Source organism: Sardina pilchardus, chromosome 9 (assembly GCF_963854185.1).
Source record: "Sardina pilchardus chromosome 9, fSarPil1.1, whole genome shotgun sequence".
Lineage (NCBI taxonomy): Eukaryota > Metazoa > Chordata > Actinopteri > Clupeiformes > Clupeidae > Sardina > Sardina pilchardus.
Window position 1 is genome coordinate 15874046 of NC_085002.1, and position 21480 is coordinate 15895525.

The 21480-nt window shown below is 42.0% G+C and overlaps 3 protein-coding genes across 3 annotated transcripts; 1 reads left to right on the forward strand and 2 right to left on the reverse strand.

Annotated features, from left to right (window-relative positions):
• Nucleotides 1-31: 31 nt before the first annotated feature.
• On the reverse strand, nt 32-2778 carry LOC134092849 (tubulin alpha chain-like). The gene is made up of 4 exons (XM_062545967.1): nt 2691-2778; nt 1596-1818; nt 1363-1511; nt 32-1234 (listed from the first exon to the last, which is right to left on the reverse strand). Exons 1-4 carry the CDS (start codon nt 2691-2693, stop codon nt 254-256), a joined length of 1356 nt encoding a protein of 451 aa, XP_062401951.1. The 5' UTR covers nt 2694-2778; the 3' UTR covers nt 32-253.
• A 2290-nt stretch (nt 2779-5068) lies between these two features.
• Nucleotides 5069-9313, forward strand: LOC134092851 (tubulin alpha-1B chain). Its single transcript, XM_062545969.1, has 4 exons — nt 5069-5207; nt 7469-7691; nt 7782-7930; nt 8059-9313. Exons 1-4 carry the CDS (start codon nt 5205-5207, stop codon nt 9037-9039), a joined length of 1356 nt encoding a protein of 451 aa, XP_062401953.1. The 5' UTR covers nt 5069-5204; the 3' UTR covers nt 9040-9313.
• Nucleotides 9314-11147: 1834 nt separating this feature from the next.
• Nucleotides 11148-20776, reverse strand: suox (sulfite oxidase). Its single transcript, XM_062545970.1, has 4 exons — nt 20656-20776; nt 17020-17090; nt 13833-14031; nt 11148-13514 (listed from the first exon to the last, which is right to left on the reverse strand). Exons 2-4 carry the CDS (start codon nt 17076-17078, stop codon nt 12018-12020), a joined length of 1755 nt encoding a protein of 584 aa, XP_062401954.1. The 5' UTR covers nt 17079-17090; nt 20656-20776; the 3' UTR covers nt 11148-12017.
• Between the last annotated feature and the right edge of the window lie 704 nt (nt 20777-21480).

Consider the following 21480-nt stretch of genomic DNA (forward strand, 5'->3'; position numbering starts at 1 on the left):
AAAGACACCACAGCAGTCAATAATCATAATGTCAGGGTGAAGTTTTTTTATTGGGTTCTAGCCACAAAAACACTCAAAGGCATATCGATGGCCAGAACAACAAGCCAGAACACTGATAAAGGGTCTGTGGACTAACACCAACTGGGGCATGATAGCCTAACCTGCCATCACTTAACACTTCAGGCAGAAGTCAGGATCGGGGAATTAATTTTGTTTATGTGGAAGTAGGCAACACGTGCCGTAGGGGAGGCATTTAATACTCCTCTCCCTCTTCCTCTCCCTCGCCCTCAATGGAGTCGACACCCACCTCCTCGTAATCCTTCTCCAGGGCGGCCATGTCCTCTCTGGCCTCGGAGAACTCGCCTTCCTCCATACCCTCACCTACGTACCAGTGCACGAAGGCACGCTTGGCGTACATCAGGTCAAACTTGTGGTCAAGCCTGGCCCAAGCCTCTGCAATAGCAGTGGTGTTGCTCAGCATGCACACAGCCCTCTGCACCTTGGCCAGGTCACCACCAGGCACCACAGTAGGGGGCTGGTAGTTAATGCCCACCTTGAAACCTGTGGGGCACCAATCCACAAACTGGATGGAGCGCTTGGTCTTGATGGTGGCAATGGCAGCATTGACATCTTTGGGCACCACATCACCACGGTACAGAAGGCAGCAGGCCATGTACTTGCCGTGACGGGGGTCACATTTCACCATCTGGTTGGATGGCTCAAAGCAAGCATTAGTGATCTCAGAGACTGAGAGCTGCTCATGGTAGGCTTTCTCTGCAGAGATGACTGGGGCATATGTGGCGAGGGGGAAGTGGATACGGGGGTAGGGCACCAAGTTGGTCTGGAACTCAGTCAGATCAACATTAAGGGCACCATCAAATCGGAGGGAGGCGGTAATGGAGGACACAATTTGGCCAATCAACCTGTTAAGGTTGGTATAAGAGGGACGCTCGATATCGAGGTTCCTACGGCAAATGTCATAGATGGCCTCATTGTCTACCATGAAGGCACAGTCAGAGTGCTCCAGGGTGGTGTGGGTGGTCAGGATGGAGTTGTAGGGCTCCACCACTGCAGTGGACACCTGAGGAGCTGGGTAGATGGAGAACTCCAGCTTGGACTTCTTGCCATAGTCGACAGACAGGCGCTCCATCAGCAAGGAGGTGAAACCAGAACCGGTGCCACCTCCGAAGCTGTGGAAGACTAGGAAACCCTGAAGCCCAGTGCACTGGTCAGCCTAGAGGGAGAGAGTGATAGAGTATGAAAATTAATCAAAACCAAGGGCAATCTAGCAACAGTATAACATATCTTTGTTGCATGTGAAATATTGTCCTTCGATAACCATATCAAGGCCTAGATCCTTACCAGCTTGCGGATCCTGTCCAAAACCAGATCAATGATTTCCTTGCCAATGGTGTAGTGTCCACGGGCGTAGTTGTTGGCAGCATCCTCCTTTCCAGTGATCAGCTGCTCAGGGTGGAACAGCTGGCGGTAGGTTCCAGTGCGCACCTCATCTAAATCAGGAGAGATCTGTTAGCCTCTGAAGTGGACCTACATGAAATAAATACAATTACAACCTCCACCAACGCCCAGCTTACCAATGACGGTGGGCTCCAGATCTACAAACACAGCCCTGGGGACGTGTTTGCCGGCTCCGGTCTCACTGAAGAAGGTGTTGAAGGAGTCGTCTCCTCCTCCAATGGTCTTGTCGCTGGGCATCTGCCCGTCCGGCTGGATGCCATGCTCCAGACAGTACAGCTCCCAGCAGGCATTGCCAATCTGCACGCCTGCCTGGCCTACGTGTATGGAGATGCACTCACGCTGAAGGGAGAAAACAACCCAGAAAACAGCCATGATTTAACAAAAGATATAAAAGCGTTTGTTCATAAATATTACAGTAGGAGGAGGAATAATGTGAAGTATAACAATAATATTCATACATAAACATACACAATAGCTATACATGCTATGGCTATACATTCCACATAATACAACAATGCATCCCTGATCTTTAGTGTCTGTTATAAAGGTAGTGGTAATATGCTATATTTAATAATACTATCGTTTTGAATGATATAGTGGACTTTTTCTGAAATATTCACTACAAGGCATGGATAAATTAAACTGCTCAATGTGTGAAATGTGCATGTCATCAAATGTGCATGTGATGAAATATAATTCACGTAATACGACATGTGGTTTGTTGTTTTTAAGTTTTGTTTTAATCATCAGAAAATTAGTATGTGAGCACCACATGCTCTAAAGCTAGGTTAGACGCTTGTACACACCCAAATCCAAATGTCCCCTCTGGCGGCAGAGACTGTACAAAGCACTCTATTCATCTTGGTACCATGGATGAATTTAACTTATATCGCATGGTTATACTTTGCAAAATCGTTGTTTTAACTAAAAAAAAATGCATTGGTACCGTGTTCATATCTCTCTGCTAACACAACAAAGACAAAGCACGCGCCGTTTCCCTAGAAATAGGCTTCATTTTTGTCTGGAGCCGAAATTTCAGTGCCGACATGATGTGGATGAAAGCACCATCATAACTACAAGCACAAGGTAATCGCAATCTCCGTATAGAATTTTATAAAAATGTACAGCCACATCCTAGAATTTCAGTAGCCTAGGTCTTTTTCCGGAAAATAGAATCGTAAATCGGCCAATAAAGGAGGAAATTGTCTCACCATTTTGTTCACTCTCGGAAGCGACGGGTGATGGAGGCGCTGAAGAGATGAATACTAGACTCTTCCAGAGAGCTGCAGGAGGAGAGCAGGGAGGCGGTGCCTTATCATCGAACATGCGCTAGAGCGCAGGCCAGACCAACAGACAAAGCAAAGACTATCCAGCCGTTTTTGCAATTTACGAGTTAATTATGGTTATGTACAGTATATAGGTCTATACTGTAAAGAGCTGAAATCATTTACAAATGTTTTTTGTTTATTATAAGCCTAATACCATGGCAGTAGGAACATGAAATAGGATAATTACACTTATATTGCATGAGAGCTATATTTAGTCAGCTGCACTTTGAGTTTAATATTTTATAAACCCAGATTAGAAGACATGTAAGGAGCCCCACCCAGGCCTGTGCCTCTCCTCTCCTGTCATTCGGAATGATGCAACCGCCAGGGTGTGGTGAAAAATGCTAGGGAAATAGGGCAAATATAAGGCTATATCTTAAATATATGAATTGTATATAATATGTATTGAGACAACATGCTATTAGAAGGTTTTCACACAGAGACCTTGGTTAGTTATTTTTCATGTGTAAACAGAAAACATATACAATATATAGCCTATACAACACAATGTCACATTTTTAAATTAGTATTATTAAACTGCACTTGTATATACAAGCATGTAACAAACATCAAGACAAAAAAAATTGGGTCTGTTGATGACTTATATACAACATTTTTATTTTTTTTGCAGCATCAATATTGACCTCCTCTCTCCTCCTTGTCTTTCCCCATCCTCCATTCCACAGTCAGACTCCGCCCCTCTTTGTTAGATATTTTGCTGCAGTGAAGTCATCCCACTGCAGTGAGTCACATGACCAGAGTGTCAGCACTGTTTCTAGGGGACGAATGCACTATGTTCCTTCCTGTCCGCATAGCCTAGTCTGGTCTATCTATCTATCTATCTATCTATCCTCCTTCTCCAAACATTAAACTTCAGCTGGCCAATAATCAGAGGAGCTGTCCCTCTTTTCTTTATATGTGTATACAGCTGTATTAATATACCGATTTAGGACATCAACTGTTGAATAATTGATGAGAATTGTGAAGCCCTAAATATCTTCCAGTTGGCTCTGATGGTAGAGTCTGGGCATGGCTAAAGAGGGCTGGGTCACAGCAGCTGCTTCTGAGCCTCTGTGTGCTACGCGGCGCTCCTGCCTGCTTGACTGTGCATGCTGCTGGAACACACACACACACACACACATACACACACACACTCGAATTATGCATCAAAAACAATTTGGTATCTTGCCAAAGTGCAATGCTTGCAAAGCCACAGAAAGATTATCCTCCACCGCCATCTTGGTGCACTTTCATATGGCGTAATATTCTGCTACAATATGTCAGGCTTACAGATGGCGATAAACTATACACCTAACCTGATTTAAAACAAAAACAGCACAGAATAATCAGAAATAATTTGTTAATCTACTAGGTTGGGTAGGTGAAACATGAATCACACAGAAAACATGAATCTACCTTAATACCCTTGCTGGTCCATTATGATGAGCTAGGGTGAAAAAATGAGCAAGAATGAAAATGCTGTACTATAAAACTATTATACCTATCTCAGAAAAAGGCAAATGAATTGGCTTTATATTTGGATGAACAACATTTACTATCAATGCTTTACCTGTCAGCTTCATAGTGCTAAACGTATGTACACATAGAATAAAAATGTTGCTTTGTCATTGATGCCTGTGGTGTGTGCTGCATGTCTCAAGAAAACATTTAAAACATTGTGGTGTAAACCTCTGAGAGACACATTAAATTGTCAGGACTGATTTCACGGGACTGACTATGCAGATATCTGAATGCCGGGTACCATCTGGGGTTGTGTGAGGCTGCATTCATTCTGAACAATAGGTTCACAATCAGCATCTGTGAGAGGCACACCCACCTCCCCCTTCATGAAGTCTTCAGTTCTAATCAGCATGCATTGTGCATTGCCACCACTCCCAACCCCACCCCTGTGAATCTTGTGAATAACTGCTTTAACTCAAAATTAAATGCATAATAACAGTAATATAATTGCCTGGAGGGGTACATGAGATACCATACCAATTTCCTTTGCTTAGAGGATAAGTTAATAGGTTTGTTCTATTTCTTGGAGTGAAAGGACGTTTTTGAAAATGTGACTTCGCGGCGCACGGTCTAATGTCAAAATTACGCCAATGCATACGACTGTGTGGTACAGCCATACTGACGTGAAGTCAGTTTGGGAGCCGTACGCCATGCAAAGCTAAGTATCCACCCACTTCTCCTCTAATTTATTCATGTGGCCTCAGCCAGTGCAACCCTCTATGCGACTGTATAAATACTAGGGCGCCACAGTGTTGAAGGTTAGTTACTACATCGACTCTTAACTGTCGAGCAAGGTAACCTAAATTCTATCAGGAAAAACACGGTTTCCGTTCTCTGAACTATTTTATCTTAATACTCCTCTCTCTTCTAAACAACATGGTAAGTGTCCTTGCCATAGTCTTTACTTATCATTAATCACATTCTTGCATGAGTCTTGTTATAGAATTGAAATGAAATATTGCTGACCATCTAGCCTAGAGTCCATCTTTCAATTAATCTACAAACCTCACTGATAAGATGGTTATTAATTTAGTAAGCAATAATAGGCTAGGTTATAGATCTATGGTTCAGTACAACATGCGTCGTATCCAAATGTGTACTACTGTGCATGTGAAGATTATCTGGTTAGTTTTCTATTCCATCGTAATTAATCCGAAGGGTGCAAATACGCAAATGCAGATTACACAACAAATCTGGACAGAGTTCTCGTGGTTCTGCATAATACGCTGTATTGGTGTGTCGTGGCCTAGAGCCAATTTACAGACCTTTGTTAAAATATCAAGGCCATGAAATACACCTTGCCGGTGACGCTCTGACATGGCGGATTCGGCAAGGTGGAGAGGCACCTAATCGCACCTAATTGCAATTACGCGATAGTCACTCTGGATTGGAACGTTCTAGAAACTGTACAGAAAATATTTCTAACATATCGCATAGGCCTATTCACCATTATCGAAACTATTAAATTGTTCTAAAAGTTAAGAACCAATCTGTTGGTCCGAAAACTATACAGTAGATTAAAGAGATGCACAGATTTCGCTTCATTCCAGTGAGGTGCCTAGGCGTCATGGCCATAAGATGATTATAGACGATAATGTTGGACAATGACATGCACTGTTCTCCCATTTTAAAGGACTGAGAGGATTGTGGTTACCAAGGTTACTTTAATTCACATGGAAATGTCAGGTTATCCTGATGAGTCCTGTCGCCACCTGTGGCCGCGGGTCTAGAGGCGACATTGATAACATCTTAAAGACCGCTGTTATTGAAACTAAATCCTAAAAATAACTATTTTGTTCCACCGTCTATTACAGTACTGATTTAACGGGAAAGTAAGATCTAGATTAGCATTGGCTATCCTTTGTCGCCGTTGAAGCAAAGCCTTCTTATCAAGGACCAAATGCTCTTACAATGTGACCTATTTTGAAAGTCAAAAAGAAAGCCCCTCATGCTTTTAGCTTTGAACGAGTTTTAAAAGAAATGTTGACAAATTGAAACATTTTGCGCAACTAATAGTGTGAAAAGATTTCAGCCGACGGGCAACGGTGTGTTCATATGGGGGATGGGTGTAGCCGTCTTAGGCCAACTAAGCCTTCACCTTTTGTCTGGTGCACCCCCTGCAGATGGTCTGTGTAAATCTCTTGAAACTATTGCACATTTTCTTCAGAGGATAAATTTAGCCTTTGCGCAGGACACGGTGCGTAAAATGAACCACCAATTGCGCGTCGTCCCATCATATTTTGAGAACTAATCCCTCTCTGGATTTTGAAACAATTCTTTTAATGCCTGTACACTGTATAGCCTACTACCTATATTCAAGCAACGATAATGGTGTTTGAGCTCATGAAAGAATTATTCACATTTAAGCTGTGTAATAGGCCAGTGATTTTATTATTCCTATTATTTGTTTTTTAAAATGTTTTTCAAAGAAATAAATGAGCTTGCATAACAATAACTTATCCGAATAGCTGTCTACTAGAACACCCATGAATGAAACATGGCTTTCCAGTTTCTGCTTGGTGGAACTCCACCTTCAGAAAACCTCAAATTGTTTCCTGAAGGAACTGGTTGCCTAGAAACAGACATAGCTTTACTGGCATATACTGTACGTGCAAATCCCTTGGTAACAGCGGGGTGGAGCCCACAGAAGGAGACGGGAGAGCGAAAAGGAGTGGGGGCTGGTGGCATGATTTGCCTTGGCTCAGGCTCTAAGCCTCTCCCTACACTGCTTTAAACTCCAGTGTCAATTGTTAATTCCTTTTCATGAGGACGGTTGTTGCAAGTGCAGTCATTGGCTTAAAATAAGCAGTGGTCTCGATGAGGTTTTTGAAATTGAGGATGCAGGCTATAAGCCAAAGGCACAGAGATGGTGTTTAAAACAAAGATGGTGGCAAGAGATCTGGAAATACAGTATCTGTTCTTCATACTGCTCACTGCAATAAGGACATAGCGACTGTATATTATATAGGACATGGCTTTCATTTGTTTTTTCCCCAAGTGGGGCCCAGATTGGTGTTCCATGGACTTCTATGAGAAGTGGTTTAGTAGGACATTGAATAGCTTCACATTGTTGCACATGCACCACTAAACAACCACAATGAGCATCTAATAAACATCCCTTTTGTCTTCCCTCTGCACAGCGTGAGTGCATCTCTATCCACGTAGGCCAGGCTGGCGTGCAGATTGGCAATGCCTGCTGGGAGCTGTACTGTCTGGAGCATGGCATCCAGCCGGACGGGCAGATGCCCAGCGACAAGACCATTGGAGGAGGAGACGACTCCTTCAACACCTTCTTCAGTGAGACCGGAGCCGGCAAACACGTCCCCAGGGCTGTGTTTGTAGATCTGGAGCCCACCGTCATTGGTAAGCTGGGCGTTAGTGGAGATGTAGGTTGTAATTGTATTTATTTTATGGAGGTCCACTTCAGAGGCTAACAGATCTCTCCTGATTTAGATGAGGTGCGCACTGGAACCTACCGCCAGCTGTTCCACCCTGAGCAGCTGATCACTGGAAAGGAGGATGCTGCCAACAACTACGCCCGTGGACACTACACCATTGGCAAGGAAATCATTGATCTGGTTTTGGACAGGGTCCGCAAGCTGGTAAGAATCTGGGCCTTGATATGGTTATCGAAGGACAATATTTGATATAAGCAACAAATATATGTTATACTGTTGCTAGATTGCCCTTGGTTATGATTATTTTTCATGCCATCACTCTTTCCCTCTAGGCTGACCAGTGCACTGGGCTTCAGGGTTTCCTGGTCTTCCACAGCTTCGGAGGTGGCACCGGTTCTGGTTTCACCTCCTTGCTGATGGAGCGCCTGTCTGTCGACTATGGCAAGAAGTCCAAGCTGGAGTTCTCCATCTACCCAGCTCCCCAGGTGTCCACTGCAGTGGTGGAGCCCTACAACTCAATCCTGACCACCCACACCACCCTGGAGCACTCTGACTGTGCCTTCATGGTAGACAATGAGGCCATCTATGACATTTGCCGTAGGAACCTCGATATTGATCGCCCTACTTACACCAACCTCAACAGGTTGATTAGCCAGATTGTGTCCTCTATTACCGCCTCCCTCCGATTTGATGGTGCCCTCAATGTTGATCTGACTGAGTTCCAGACCAACTTGGTGCCCTACCCCCGTATCCACTTCCCCCTTGCCACATACGCCCCAGTCATCTCTGCAGAGAAAGCCTACCATGAGCAGCTCTCGGTGGCTGAAATCACTAATGCTTGCTTTGAGCCAGCCAATCAGATGGTGAAATGTGACCCCCGTCACGGCAAGTACATGGCCTGCTGCCTTCTGTACCGTGGTGATGTGGTGCCCAAAGATGTCAATGCTGCCATTGCCACCATCAAGACCAAGCGCACCATCCAGTTTGTGGATTGGTGCCCCACAGGTTTCAAGGTGGGCATTAACTACCAGCCCCCTACTGTGGTGCCTGGTGGTGACCTGGCCAAGGTGCAGAGGGCTGTGTGCATGCTGAGCAACACCACTGCTATTGCAGAGGCTTGGGCCAGGCTTGACCACAAGTTTGACCTAATGTACGCCAAGCGTGCTTTCGTGCACTGGTACGTCGGTGAGGGTATGGAGGAAGGCGAGTTCTCCGAGGCCAGAGAGGACATGGCCGCCCTGGAGAAGGATTACGAGGAGGTCGGTGTCGACTCCATTGAAGGCGAGGGAGAGGAAGAGGGAGAGGAGTATTAAAATGAAATCAGTCAATCATTAGAATGCATATCACTGGTCAGAATTTACATGACTGCTTTCCTTAGATTAGGAAAAGAGCAAGTACTGTCACACGTCATAGGGATATACATGTTGTCCGTTGGAACTGAAAACTGGTCATTGATGTGCTGTGATCGTGTTCAGGGAATGAGATGGCTGTCTTTTTTGGTTCACTTTTTTTGTTAAACCTTTACATGTTTTACACTTCTGTCTGTCCCCTTCTGACTGGGATATGCAATAAATTATTGACCTAAAATGAACTGTCCCCCTGTCTTTCCTTTAATGTCCATAAGGTGGCAGTATTGTGCTGAACACCTCTCGTGTCATTCTGTCAAGGTGACTGAGATTTTACTTCTGGATACCTTAGAACAACTATATGCAGCAATGTAGCATTTAGGAATTAGATTTGTAATTTTTGTTCAAATTATTTTTCGGTATAATTCAAACTCTATGATCTGTGGCATCCACCAACGTAATAACTTCCCCACCAATGTAATACAAATCTGCACATTCGAAACCCACCATTGTAATAATTTCTTCCAATGTAATAAACCAGTAATTTGCCAGAAGTTATTACATTGGTGGGAAGGTTGAAAAAGTGTAAAGTGTAAAGTGTAACTTCCCACCAATGTGATAAATCATTGATTTGGTGAAATTATTTGTTTTACCAGTTGTAAGGGTGTAGTTGTCATGTCAACAATTGTCACCATCTAAACCGATCTCATGCCCCTAGAGCTGTGTACTGACACCCCGCCTCCTTTACGTTCTACCACTATGTATGTCTTATTCATCACCTTTACTACAAGCTATAAGCAAAGCTTGAAAGACAATTGCTTTGGCATACATTGTGTTCGTGCCTTCTCTTCCCAGAGACCATAGACACACTTTTGTGGGGGTCAAGCAGTATGCCAAATAGGAAATCATTGTCTTTCTACAGCTGTGAATGCACCCATTTTGTTTTCTACCAAAAAAAAAGGTTTACGTACAGATTTTTGATTACGTTGGTAGGAAGTTGTTATGTTGGTGGGTGCTACAATGGTCACATGAAGACCGGATAAACACCTGCTGTTCCCACTACCTAGCCTGGTATACATTTCATATGTAAATAAAACCCTGTACAACTTTAACATGCCAACTACAATACAAAAAAGACACCTGTTAGGCTTTTTTTCAGTGCCAAATTTGCTTGAATGTTTCTCTTAGAAAACAGTTAAAATTCATCTTCAGTATAATTTAAAGTATATGGTCAATGAGAGGCTAGACAACAACTGCTGTCTCCACTAGCTACCCTGGCTGTGCACTGTTTTGTGGTTTGAGGGAAAAAAAACTGTAAAAAATTAAGAAAAGCCTGTACGGCTTTAATATTGCCAACTACAAAAAGAACACTAACTGGTGTGCTAGTAAGGGGTTTCCAGTGCAAACTAGGCTGTAGTTGGTGCACACATGCACTCAGAGGTTGCTTTTGGTTGAGGTAATGTCCCAAAGATTTTAGTTGTGTTTTGTGCAAAATACTTATGATTTACAGCATGCCATGGTCAAAGTTCAACTAGGTTGGTGCTGCTTGTGCTGTGCTGTGCTGTGCTGTGCAAGAGATTGAAAATAATGGGTTTCATTACGCAGTGCTGCTGTTTGCGTGTGCAATGTGCACCCCACTTAAGGGTATGGTGTGGTCTTAAATGAGGTTTCAGACCAAAATTCTTCTGTTGCTTTAAGGATTGCGTCTCTCTCTGGGGTCCTGATATCGGCCGGGTTTCCCAAAATTGTTAAGAAGCTCTTAAGTGCTAAGAACTTCTTAGGAGCGTTGTAAGAATGTTCTAAGAACGCTCCTAAGAAGTTCTTAGGACTTAAGAGCTTCTTAACGATTTTGGGAAACCCGGCCAATATGGGTATTCTGAGACAATATGAAGTCTGCAAAATTTAGAGATAAGGGCCGGGTTTCCCAAAATTGTTAAGAAGCTCTTAAGTGCTAAGAACTTCTTAGGAGCGTTGTAAGAATGTTCTAAGAACGCTCCTAAGAAGTTCTTAGGACTTAAGAGCTTCTTAACGATTTTGGGAAACCCGGCCAAGGAATGAAACTTCACGTTCAATCATTTCTAAGCAAAGCTCCCTTTATTGTGAGTTGGAGTGGTAATTTCCAACAATATCAAACAAAAATAATTCAAACTCTGAATATGTCCACTTTTGTACAAAGAGTGCAAAACAATAATTTAACATGAGTAAATTTATGAGAAATTACATTTGTCAATCAAATTGGCCAATAATTATATTGTACTACTCATTTCAAAGACTAGGCCTATAATGCTATATTTTTTCATGAACAAAAGTATACTTTAAAGACATTTAAGTGCTTTTGGTCCTAGAACTAATCCAGAGACAACAAGAAATAATTTGCATTCAAATGCGTTATTGTTTCTGCAAACAGACCTGAGGTATTAGGACAGTTTCATATTTCCATGAAATATACTGACACTGAGCGTTGATAAGTTTTCATAAGCATCAAAGTGATTCATGTGGCTTACTGCTCCAAAAGCATTAGCATCGGCATTTATGAAAAAGGCTGCAATCCTTTCTTTTTTATATCTGACACCATGCTGACACATTCTGTGTTTTTTTCACTGGTTCAGCATGCCAGTTCAGCAAGAAGCACTAAGAATCATTGTTACTCTTTCTGCAAAGAACAAGAGCAGACTGGTCATTTGTGCGTAAAAAAATCTTCATCAAACGCTCTCCCATGTGCATAAGCCCTTATTGAGGTGACGGGCATCTTCCTCCCCTGGTGGACAGGTTTGCCTTCATCACCCCTGCCTAATCAGACGGAGTACTTCTACCGATAGTCTCTCTCTCTCTCTCTCTCTCTCTCTCTCTCTCTCTCTCTCTCTCTCTCTCTCTCTCTCTCTCTCTCTCTCTCTCTCTCTCTCTCTCTCTCTCTCTCTCTCTCTCTCTCTCTCCTTGCCTCACCTTTACTCTTCTTCCTCATTGTCCTCATTAATGTTCACTTTCACTCGATGCCAGGCATTGCTGAGGACCCCCCTCAAGTTCCAAATGGGTGCCACAGTGTCTGGTTGGGTGTTGTAACTGTTGTCCACGGCCTTGCACACGATCTCCAGCTCCTGGGTCTCAGCGGGCAGAGGGACGGTGACCTCCCACAGCTTCCAGGCCCAGGCCTGACCTGGTGGAGGAGACGGCGCCGGCTCCTGTCCCTTCTCGCTGTTCTGGAGCTGGGCGATGTGCCACGTCTTTCCTCCGTCTGTTGTGACGTCCACCCTGACGACCTCCCTGCCGCCGCCGCTCCAGGCGTAGCCTTTGACGGTCACCTCTTCCATGCTGCGGTCCACTGTGGCTCCCTCTGCAGGCTGGGTGATGGCAGACTGGATGGGCAGCTCCTGGATGGCAGGGGCTGACTTAAAGTCCACCGTGTCCCAGTCCGTACTAGGGGAGAAGCCCTTGTAGTCATTCTGCTGCCAGTGACTCTTGCTTTCTTCCTCACTGATCACAATCTTGCCCAGCCACTTGACATTGCGTGCGCCAACAGTTCCCGGGACCACCACGCGAACAGGGTAGCCATGATCAGGTGGGATGTCTTCCCCATTCATCTCGTAGGCCAGGAGCACATCCCCTACTTCACTCACAGCTTTCACTAGTGGTATGGAAGCCCCGTAAGACGTACCGGTCACGTCACAATCGAGCCCTTCGAACTGCACGTGTCGTGCCTTCGCAGCCACCTCTGGACCGTAGCCTGCGTCCAGCAGGACGTCCCTTAAGCGTGCACCTGACCAGGTGGCATTGCTTATGGCCGCTATGCCCCAGTTGAGTCCTTTCACTTGCTTGACTGTGTTCATTTCTGACCGGCGGTTACCTGCACACTGCAGAGTGGCTGTGATTGTATGTTTGGGGTAGCGGGTCTTAAGGTCAGTTAGTGTCAGGGATACCGGCCTCCCTGGAAGACCTTCGATCTCCAGCTTGTAGGTCTTTGGGTCCACCCTTGGGACGGGGAGGTGGTTGCGCTTGAAGAACAGGGCGTTGGGGGTAATGTAGCTGTCAGAGAGAAGTGCAGACGGGGGCTCAGCGTTGAAGGGTTTCAGGCTGTTGATGCGCAGTGCTGGGTGTCGCTCAGGGTCTGTGGAATACGGGTCAGATGAGTCTGCCAATTTCAGCTGCTTTTTTCGGTCCTCTGGACTCAGCTCTCCTACCTTGTACTCGGACAGGATCTCCAGTACGTGGTCCTGGCCGTGGACGGCATACAGAGACCAGAAGGGTTCCAGAGCTCCACCTGCTGCCAGCAGGATCTTATCACCCCCTGGGTGCATCGCGATGAAGCTGGTGATGTCATAGACATTACCCTTGTACGTGACCCATACGCCCTCATCCAGGGTTTTGTGTTTGGTGACCTCTTCCTGAGAGTAGATGGGGAAGGATGATTGGGTCACTGGCTCTATGGATGAGGCTGCCCGCTCAGCCTGGAGTAGAGAGAGGAGACAAAGTTAACATGGAATTTTAATTTAATTTAAAGTTAATTTTGTTTGTCTTGTATGTCTTGGTGCCGCTCTGTCCGACATCTTTTTTCTTATGTGTCTTGTGTGTGGAGTGCTTTGGGTTAAATGCGCTATACAAATAAACTGACTTGACAAAAACATAATCCAAATTAAATAATCTCTACATAAAGCAATTTCAATCCAGGACAGGATTTGCATTCATTGCATTCATGCATTAACCAACTTAATCATCATCCCAATACAACATCAACACACAGCAGTGTCCCTTAAACACCGTCTTACTTGGTTATTGTAGACTGCATAGGCCAATACAGCACCAGTTCCAGCTGCAAGTCCCGCTAGCAAGTGTCTCCACCTGGGGCTGAGGCCAGCGTGAGCCTGTCCAGACTGACCACCATGGTGGCCATTGCTCTGCCAGCGCACAGACAGAGAACCCACGCATGCTGTCACAGCTGGTGCCGCAGCCTTCCTGAGGTAAGTCCTGTGAAATCGAATGTATAAGCATTCACTGAAATAGCCTATACAGTTGAGAAGAGCTGCAATAGTATGTTAGTGTCAGGCAATTATGTATTGTACAATGTGATGTGACCACATGTTGTGCAAGGTTCACTGCAAATTTTTGAACGTGACACCAGATGAAAGTGACAGTTTGCCTAGTAACTTTATCCCAAACAGACAAAAACAATAGTCATGATAAACAGCAATGGACATCAAAATCAAAATAATGAATAATGACCTGAGTCAGCAAGAACTACTGTATGAAAACAAAGAGCTTAGAATGCCCACTACACCTAGATGAAAAGGAATGCTAACCTCTGTTACCACAGAAACAGAACAAGAATTTCATGACTGTTCTGAGGGAAACCAATGTTTATGTTGTCACAGACTCTCCTAGATTAAAAAGAATGTTACCACTATTTCACCACAGAAACGGAAAAAGAATTTCACAACCTTTCTGACACAGAATGCTTGCCTAGGTGAAAAAGAATGTTGACACTAAGAATGCATGACCATTCATGACCATTGGAATAACATGTGACTAATTTAATTTATGTATGTTTGTATGTTTGTATGTACAGTGAGGAGAAAATTTATTTGATACCATGCTAAAGTTGCCTAAAAAGAGGAATATAAAATCATCAATTGACAATTGATCTTAATGTCTTAATTAAAAAAAATAGTAAAAATAAAACCGCTAAGCACCCCAATTTTCTTTGTGATTGAAGAATGTTTCGTAAAGAAATAAATGTTCTTCCTGAATGCTAGGGGGAAGGAAGTATTTGACCCCCAATGTAACCCTATGGGAATTTAACACATAGGGTTAACATAGGGGCAGGCAGATTTTTATTTTTTAAGGCCAGCTATTTCATGGATTCAGGATATTATGCATCCTGATAAAGTTCCCTTGGCCGTTGGAATTAAAATAGCCCCACATCATTACATACCTTTCACCATAGCTAAAGATTGGCATGGTGCTTTTTCCAGTAGGCCTATTAGCCTGTTTGATGCTCATTGAGCTCAATGCAAATCAACAGGCTAATAGGCCAACTGGAAAAAGCACCATGCCAATCTCTAGCTATGGTCAAGGATATGTGATGATGTGGGGCTATTTTAATTCCAAAGGCCAAGGGAAATTTATGGGGATGCATAATATCCTAGATCCATGAAATAGCTGGCCTTTAAAAATAAAAATCTGCCTGCCCCTATGTTAACCCTATGTGTTAAATTCCCATAGGGTTACATAGGGGGTCAAATAATTCCTTCCCCTAGCATTTAAGGAAAACATTTATCTATTTACGATACATTCTTCAATCACAAAGAAAATTGGTGTCCTTGGCGGTTTGATTTTTACTATTTTTTTTTTTAATTAAGGCATTAAGATCAATTGTCAAATGATGATTTTATATTCCTGTTTTAGCATGGTATCAAATACATGTGCTCCTCACTGTATATGTTGGATGTTGTGTTTGTATAGCTGCTGAAACACTGCAATGTCCCCTTGGGGATTAATAAAGTATACCTATTATCTATCTATCTGAGTGTAGCCCCAAAGATCCTTGATTGCTAACTCTCTCTGGTGATGATGCTGATACCATAATCAAAGAACACAGAGTACTGCAAAGTTTCACATTGCAGAATTGTTGATTATAATACAGAACCCAATAACATTTATCCATATTTCCACATAACATTTATCCATACCCACTGTGGGGAAACCGAGTCAATACTAGTCAAATTAAAGCTCACCGGAAGGCTGTAGGAAATGATGAAGCAGCTTTTAGCTGCAATGCGGTTCAGCTCTGAACCAACTTTCGGATGACATCAAAAAAGCCCCAACTATAGCCACTTTTAAATCTAGACTTAAGACCAAACTGTTCTCAGATGCCTTCTGTTAACTGCACTGAGTTACAAATTCGGAATCTGTCTTTTAATTATTCTACCTTGCGTCTTTTATGCTGTCTTTTTAATCATTCTTTGTTTATGTAAAGTACATTGAATGACATCTGTGATGAAATGTGCTATATCAATAAACTTTACTTATTATCTTTATTGTTTTTGTAGTTGCTTTAGACAAAAGTGTCTGCTAAAGTCCATAACCATAACCATAACAATACTGATTCAGAAAATAGGGATTCTATTGAAAAGTACAGGGGAAATGTTACACAAAAGCCTTAGGGTTATGTTTTGACACCAGGTTTGCTTTGTGCACTATAAAATGCCACCTTTTAATTAATTGCTATTTTTGTATTTCACTGAGATTGGGAAAAAGAAATTGAAGTAAATGAAAGCAAAAAACATAAAATTGTGGTAGGTAAAAAACAATGTAAACTGTAAGACAAAATTACTGTAACAATGACTACATCACACAAATAACTACCTAATACCTATACTAAGAGATGCAGGTCTTGAAGGCTGGCTCTTCCTTAAAAGCCAAGTCATGAGGTTGGCTTCTGGTTGGAAATGATTAACTATAATGGCACTTTCCAAGATATGACTATTTACTCATCAATGCCTTGGAGTCTGACACAAACAGAAAATATTTCATACACAACGTATGATTAGTGTCAGACTATGATTGATACAGGATTCAGTTCCTGATGCTACACTGTTACATTTTATACTGAGCAGTGATGAATACCCTGTATCCAAAACAATACAGCAATATGTTCAAACATTAAGAGGAAGATAAGACTCTAATGTGAACCTATAAATGTTGCTATCACCATGGCAATAGAAAGGAGAAGAGAATTTATTCAGTAGAATAGAGAAGCACGGGTGACTGAAATTAATCAAAAAGAAACTACCAAAAGAAATATGTTTAACTTGTTAACTTAATTTCTAACCAATCTAAAAGATAAGGCATGGGAAGTATAAGTTTATTGATTCAGTTTTATGTCATTTTTTATGAGTCTACCATAGAGTTTTATAAGTTGGAGAGGCCAGCAAGGGAGATGTCTGAAAGACATACCTTTGTGTTGCAGTGAGGCTCACTCGAACAAGGCCTTGGCAGTGTCTCAAGTGCTGCATTGCATTAGTGGTCTAAGACAAAAAAAGGAGGAAACATACAGTCAAATAATGGATTACATCCATACATAAATTGAGTCAGCAAAGGGTCTAAACCTAAAACAAAAAGACACAAGGACTATGTAGTATAAGCAAAATACTTTGTATGTAAAGCACAACAGAACGTTCAGATAATGCCTCGAGGTTCATTGGCAAACCAGGCAAAATTTTAGTGGCAGTTCAGGTCTGACATCTCAGTACTGCTACAAAGGGGTTTTGGCGAAAACCCATTCAGCTAGAGGTGATGTGACCTCTGTCACCTTTTCACACACACATGCTCTATGCAATTGCCCAGGCTACAGGCTTCTGTTAGCACTGGCACCAGATAGCCAGTGTAACAATCTTCTTTGAATGTTTTTGCCAGTGTCTATGGTCATGCCATTTTGGAATCAGGAGCTATTTGTTTCATGAAAATGTCAATTAGAAATGTGATTTTCATCAAGATTTTTAGCATTTGGTGACAAAGCCTAACTTTATTAGCTCTCCTGTGTTACCCTGTGCAACCATTCTAATTGTTTTCTGGCTTTACTGAATCCTGGTAGAAATAGTGCAAACTATTATGAAAACAATTTCCAGGGTGGTGACTGGTGAGTGCGCCCTTGTTTTCTTGTTCTTTGGGTGACATTAAATGGGTATATCAAAATCATGTCATGTCAACTTTCTTTCCTCTTTGTCAACCATTGCTGGTGTTCCTACCATTCATCTTGAAATAAATCAAGACATGTTTTCTCACACTTCAGTACAATACTGAACAAACTGTCACTTTCAAGTAAGCATCAACCACGGTCAGTCACTGGCAAGAACAAAACCACAAATGATGGGGGTGGAAGTCAAATGTGTAATTTATCTCTGTTGCGCAATGGCAAACATGTAATTATATCCCAGCAACAGCTAAAACACAGAGCTGTTTTGAAACATTTCTGACCTGTGTGTGTACTTAGCAAAACAACACAAGCAATTAACCCCATTTGCTTCAAACTCAATTACAACTTGTCTCATTTATCTTCAGAAGCTTTCTTTGAGTGTTGACAGTGTTGGGTTCAGAACAATACAAGAGTTCCATTCCTAAACCATACATTAAAAAAAAGACATTTACCGGGAGTGATGATACAAACTTCAAACCACAGATTTCTCACAGGATGTTGGCTGTACAAAGTATTATTTCAGCATTGGCACTGTTATGTGCGAATTGCCATGACACAGCACAAATAATGTCAAGGCAAATCATCACAAACACGCCACATTACAACATTTTGCTGCTTGATGCAAAATATTCCTATTTTCCATATCTAACCAATCAACCAGTGTGAGTCATCACTACCCTAGATTTTGTGCTAGGTACGGTGACACACATTATACAGCACAGAAGTTCAAGAAAGGATGATTCACACACTCAGTGCACACTTTTAGAAATTCACTGCCCTACAAAACTGCACAATTCCAATAGGATTCATTCTTTCCGTAGAACTTGGCCTAGTAAACTAAGCATGAGTACAGCATGAGTTCTTAATCTCCAAGCATTTTGTATCCTGCAGAAAAACAATATCACTAGCCCTAGAGAGATCTTTGGAGTGAAATGTTAAAAACGTTTCAGTCACCTGAAAATCAGGGGAAGAGCACACAGGCCAGTACAGCCAGTCCTCTAGAGGGCTGAACACCAGCATACTGCCATTCATGCTGAATCACTTATGACCAAGACTTGAACAGTCTACCTTTATGGTTCCTTACAAGCCTGCCAACTCGTGTTCCCCTTCACTGACCAATGACAGGGTAACAAACAAGTTCAACTCCTCCTTCATGGACCAATCAGGCACTACGACAAAACTTCTACAGAACCAACCAAAACCTGGGGCGTGCTTAAAGGGAATGGCTGGCGCGACAGAATTTGCTCAAGAAAGACTTGGGCCTAAATAACTATTTTCCTATCCCCTAGACCTAGATATGTTTGCCTACTTCACCTTGCCAAGTTGGGTTGATGGACTAAACAAATTCCCAATATCATCAAAAGTGTTACCTGTGTTAATATCTATCCTCTTCCAGTATAAGGTTCATGTATTTCTTTCCGCTATTCTTGTGATAATTTCCCAACTACTTCTCATCATTTCCTACATCTTAGAATAAATAGTGGTGAGAGGCCCCTTTGCAGTAGGCAACGCTACTATCTCATATCAACTCTAAAATAGTATTGGAGTAATACAACGTTAAGAATTTATGATTAGTTAGCTGTTCTTAAATGGTTTATTGGCCATCATAGAACTCTTACTGACACTGATAATGCAACTTCAAAGCAGTAGGCTAGACTGATATGCACACAAGAGAATTTTGAATTTGTCAGCACCGGACAGTCCAAAACCTGTTGCCCATAAACAGACCTAGGCAGCTGAACCAGAGAGGATCTTTGGCTGAACATAGCCTGCATAGCCACTACAATCAAGGTGCTGATCAAAGTAGGATTACCAAATAGTCACAAGGGGGGCCTGTCAAAAATGTTTCACCTGCATTGTTCTGATTTTCACAACAAAAATGTTGTGTTGAGTGTTCTCCACATGAAACCATGCCTGCCAAGAACAGAATTATCAAGTAGACTGCCATAGAGACTACAAAACAGAATAAAGTAGACTGCCATAGAGACTTTAAATTCACAAAACAGAATTTAAATTCTGAAATACAGAAATGCATGGCAATTGCCTACTAGGAAATTCAACGCTTGTATAATGACAAGTTGAAAATGAAAAGTTCCAATGACACGCCTTGGCAATAAAATTCAATCGCATGACAACGAGACCGTCTAACAGCTGCCAAGTTACTGTCAGTTTACTGGTTGATTTGGCCTCAAAGTATGTCCGTAGATTTCAATACGAGAAAGTTATTAGCAGGCTATTCAAAAGGCTGTCGCGGCTAGAAACCACAGCACAACAATGTTAACAAAAATATTTCCGTTTCCAAAATAATTCGATACAATGTCCTCACTCCTCAGACGTGTCTGCCAAAACAAGCTAACTTCACATCTTATCTTACATTAACACACAGATTATTCGTGCCAACTAATCGCCGTTAACTGATAAAAATGGCAAGTTATGATGAATGAATGGTTAAATTAATAAGTGTAATTTTTTGAAAATGCAATTTAACAGCAATTCATAACAAATACTTCACTGCAAAAAATAGAACTTTTTTATTGGGCTACTGATTTTCTGAAACGTCTGGACAGGTTCGTGAACTTCTTTTTTAAGTCAATCTGGCTAACGTAGTGAATCTATGACATGCTATTGCGAAATATAAAGACCTGCATGACATCATGGTTATGAGGATGGGGCAAAATAGCACTCGAGCAATGTATACAATTACAGAAATGATGAGTAAACGCCTGTGCATGTCAATGTCAATTACCTAAATCGTTGCTAAAATTAGCTAACATGCTACATATAGCCATTTTGGCTAACCAAACTCCTATTGCTTAGAATACCAACTGCAAAAAAATAATAAGCTATTGTTTTTTATTCATATAATGTACAAGATGTAGTCGATAATTTATACTCACTTGAAGTGACTAGTAACTCCCTTGTGTCATGAAGTCGCACCGTAGCCTACTCTCCCCGTTGACAGTCTGGTAGCGTACCTCACGTGAAACTGAAGAATGAGGACTCCCTTGCTGAGATGGCAGGGCAAACAACTACGTCAAAAATATCGAAGGCGGTCTATGCTAATTTTTACTCAAGGAGGTGTTTGTCATAAGAAAACAATATTAAACATATAGGTTACTGGAATTATGGGACAGCAAGATACTTGTGAAAATATTAAATTACATTTTAATATTAATACTCATAAACGAACAAATAATTGCATTTTATAACACCAGCAATTTTGGCTATATAATTAATGAAATACTATGAAAGAACCCTTTTTTTTACAAAGAAATCTCAATGAGCAACATAGATAGAATTCCTGAAAGGTGTCAAACACCTATTAATCTAAGACACATTGTAAAACACTTCAAACCATCTTGAGTAGCCTACCATCAGGTGTTTCCATACAGTCTCATTGGTAGAGCAAAGGTACTATTAATCGGAAGATAGAGGTGGCTTTGTTGATATTACTATAATGACACATCAACATATTAGTTTTGATGATAAGACAACACTGTTAACTACAATTTTATCTGTACTACAGCAATGCATATAGATCCATTCATTTGGATGTATGGAAGGACAGAGTTGTGGCAGTGGAGGTTAAGGTGGCAATATTAACATTAAGCTATAGACATTAATAAAGTGTAAAATTGCCTTTCCATTACTTCTACACCTACCAACCAACTGAAGCTACACCATAATGATGTAATAATAATAATATACCAACATGTAATAAT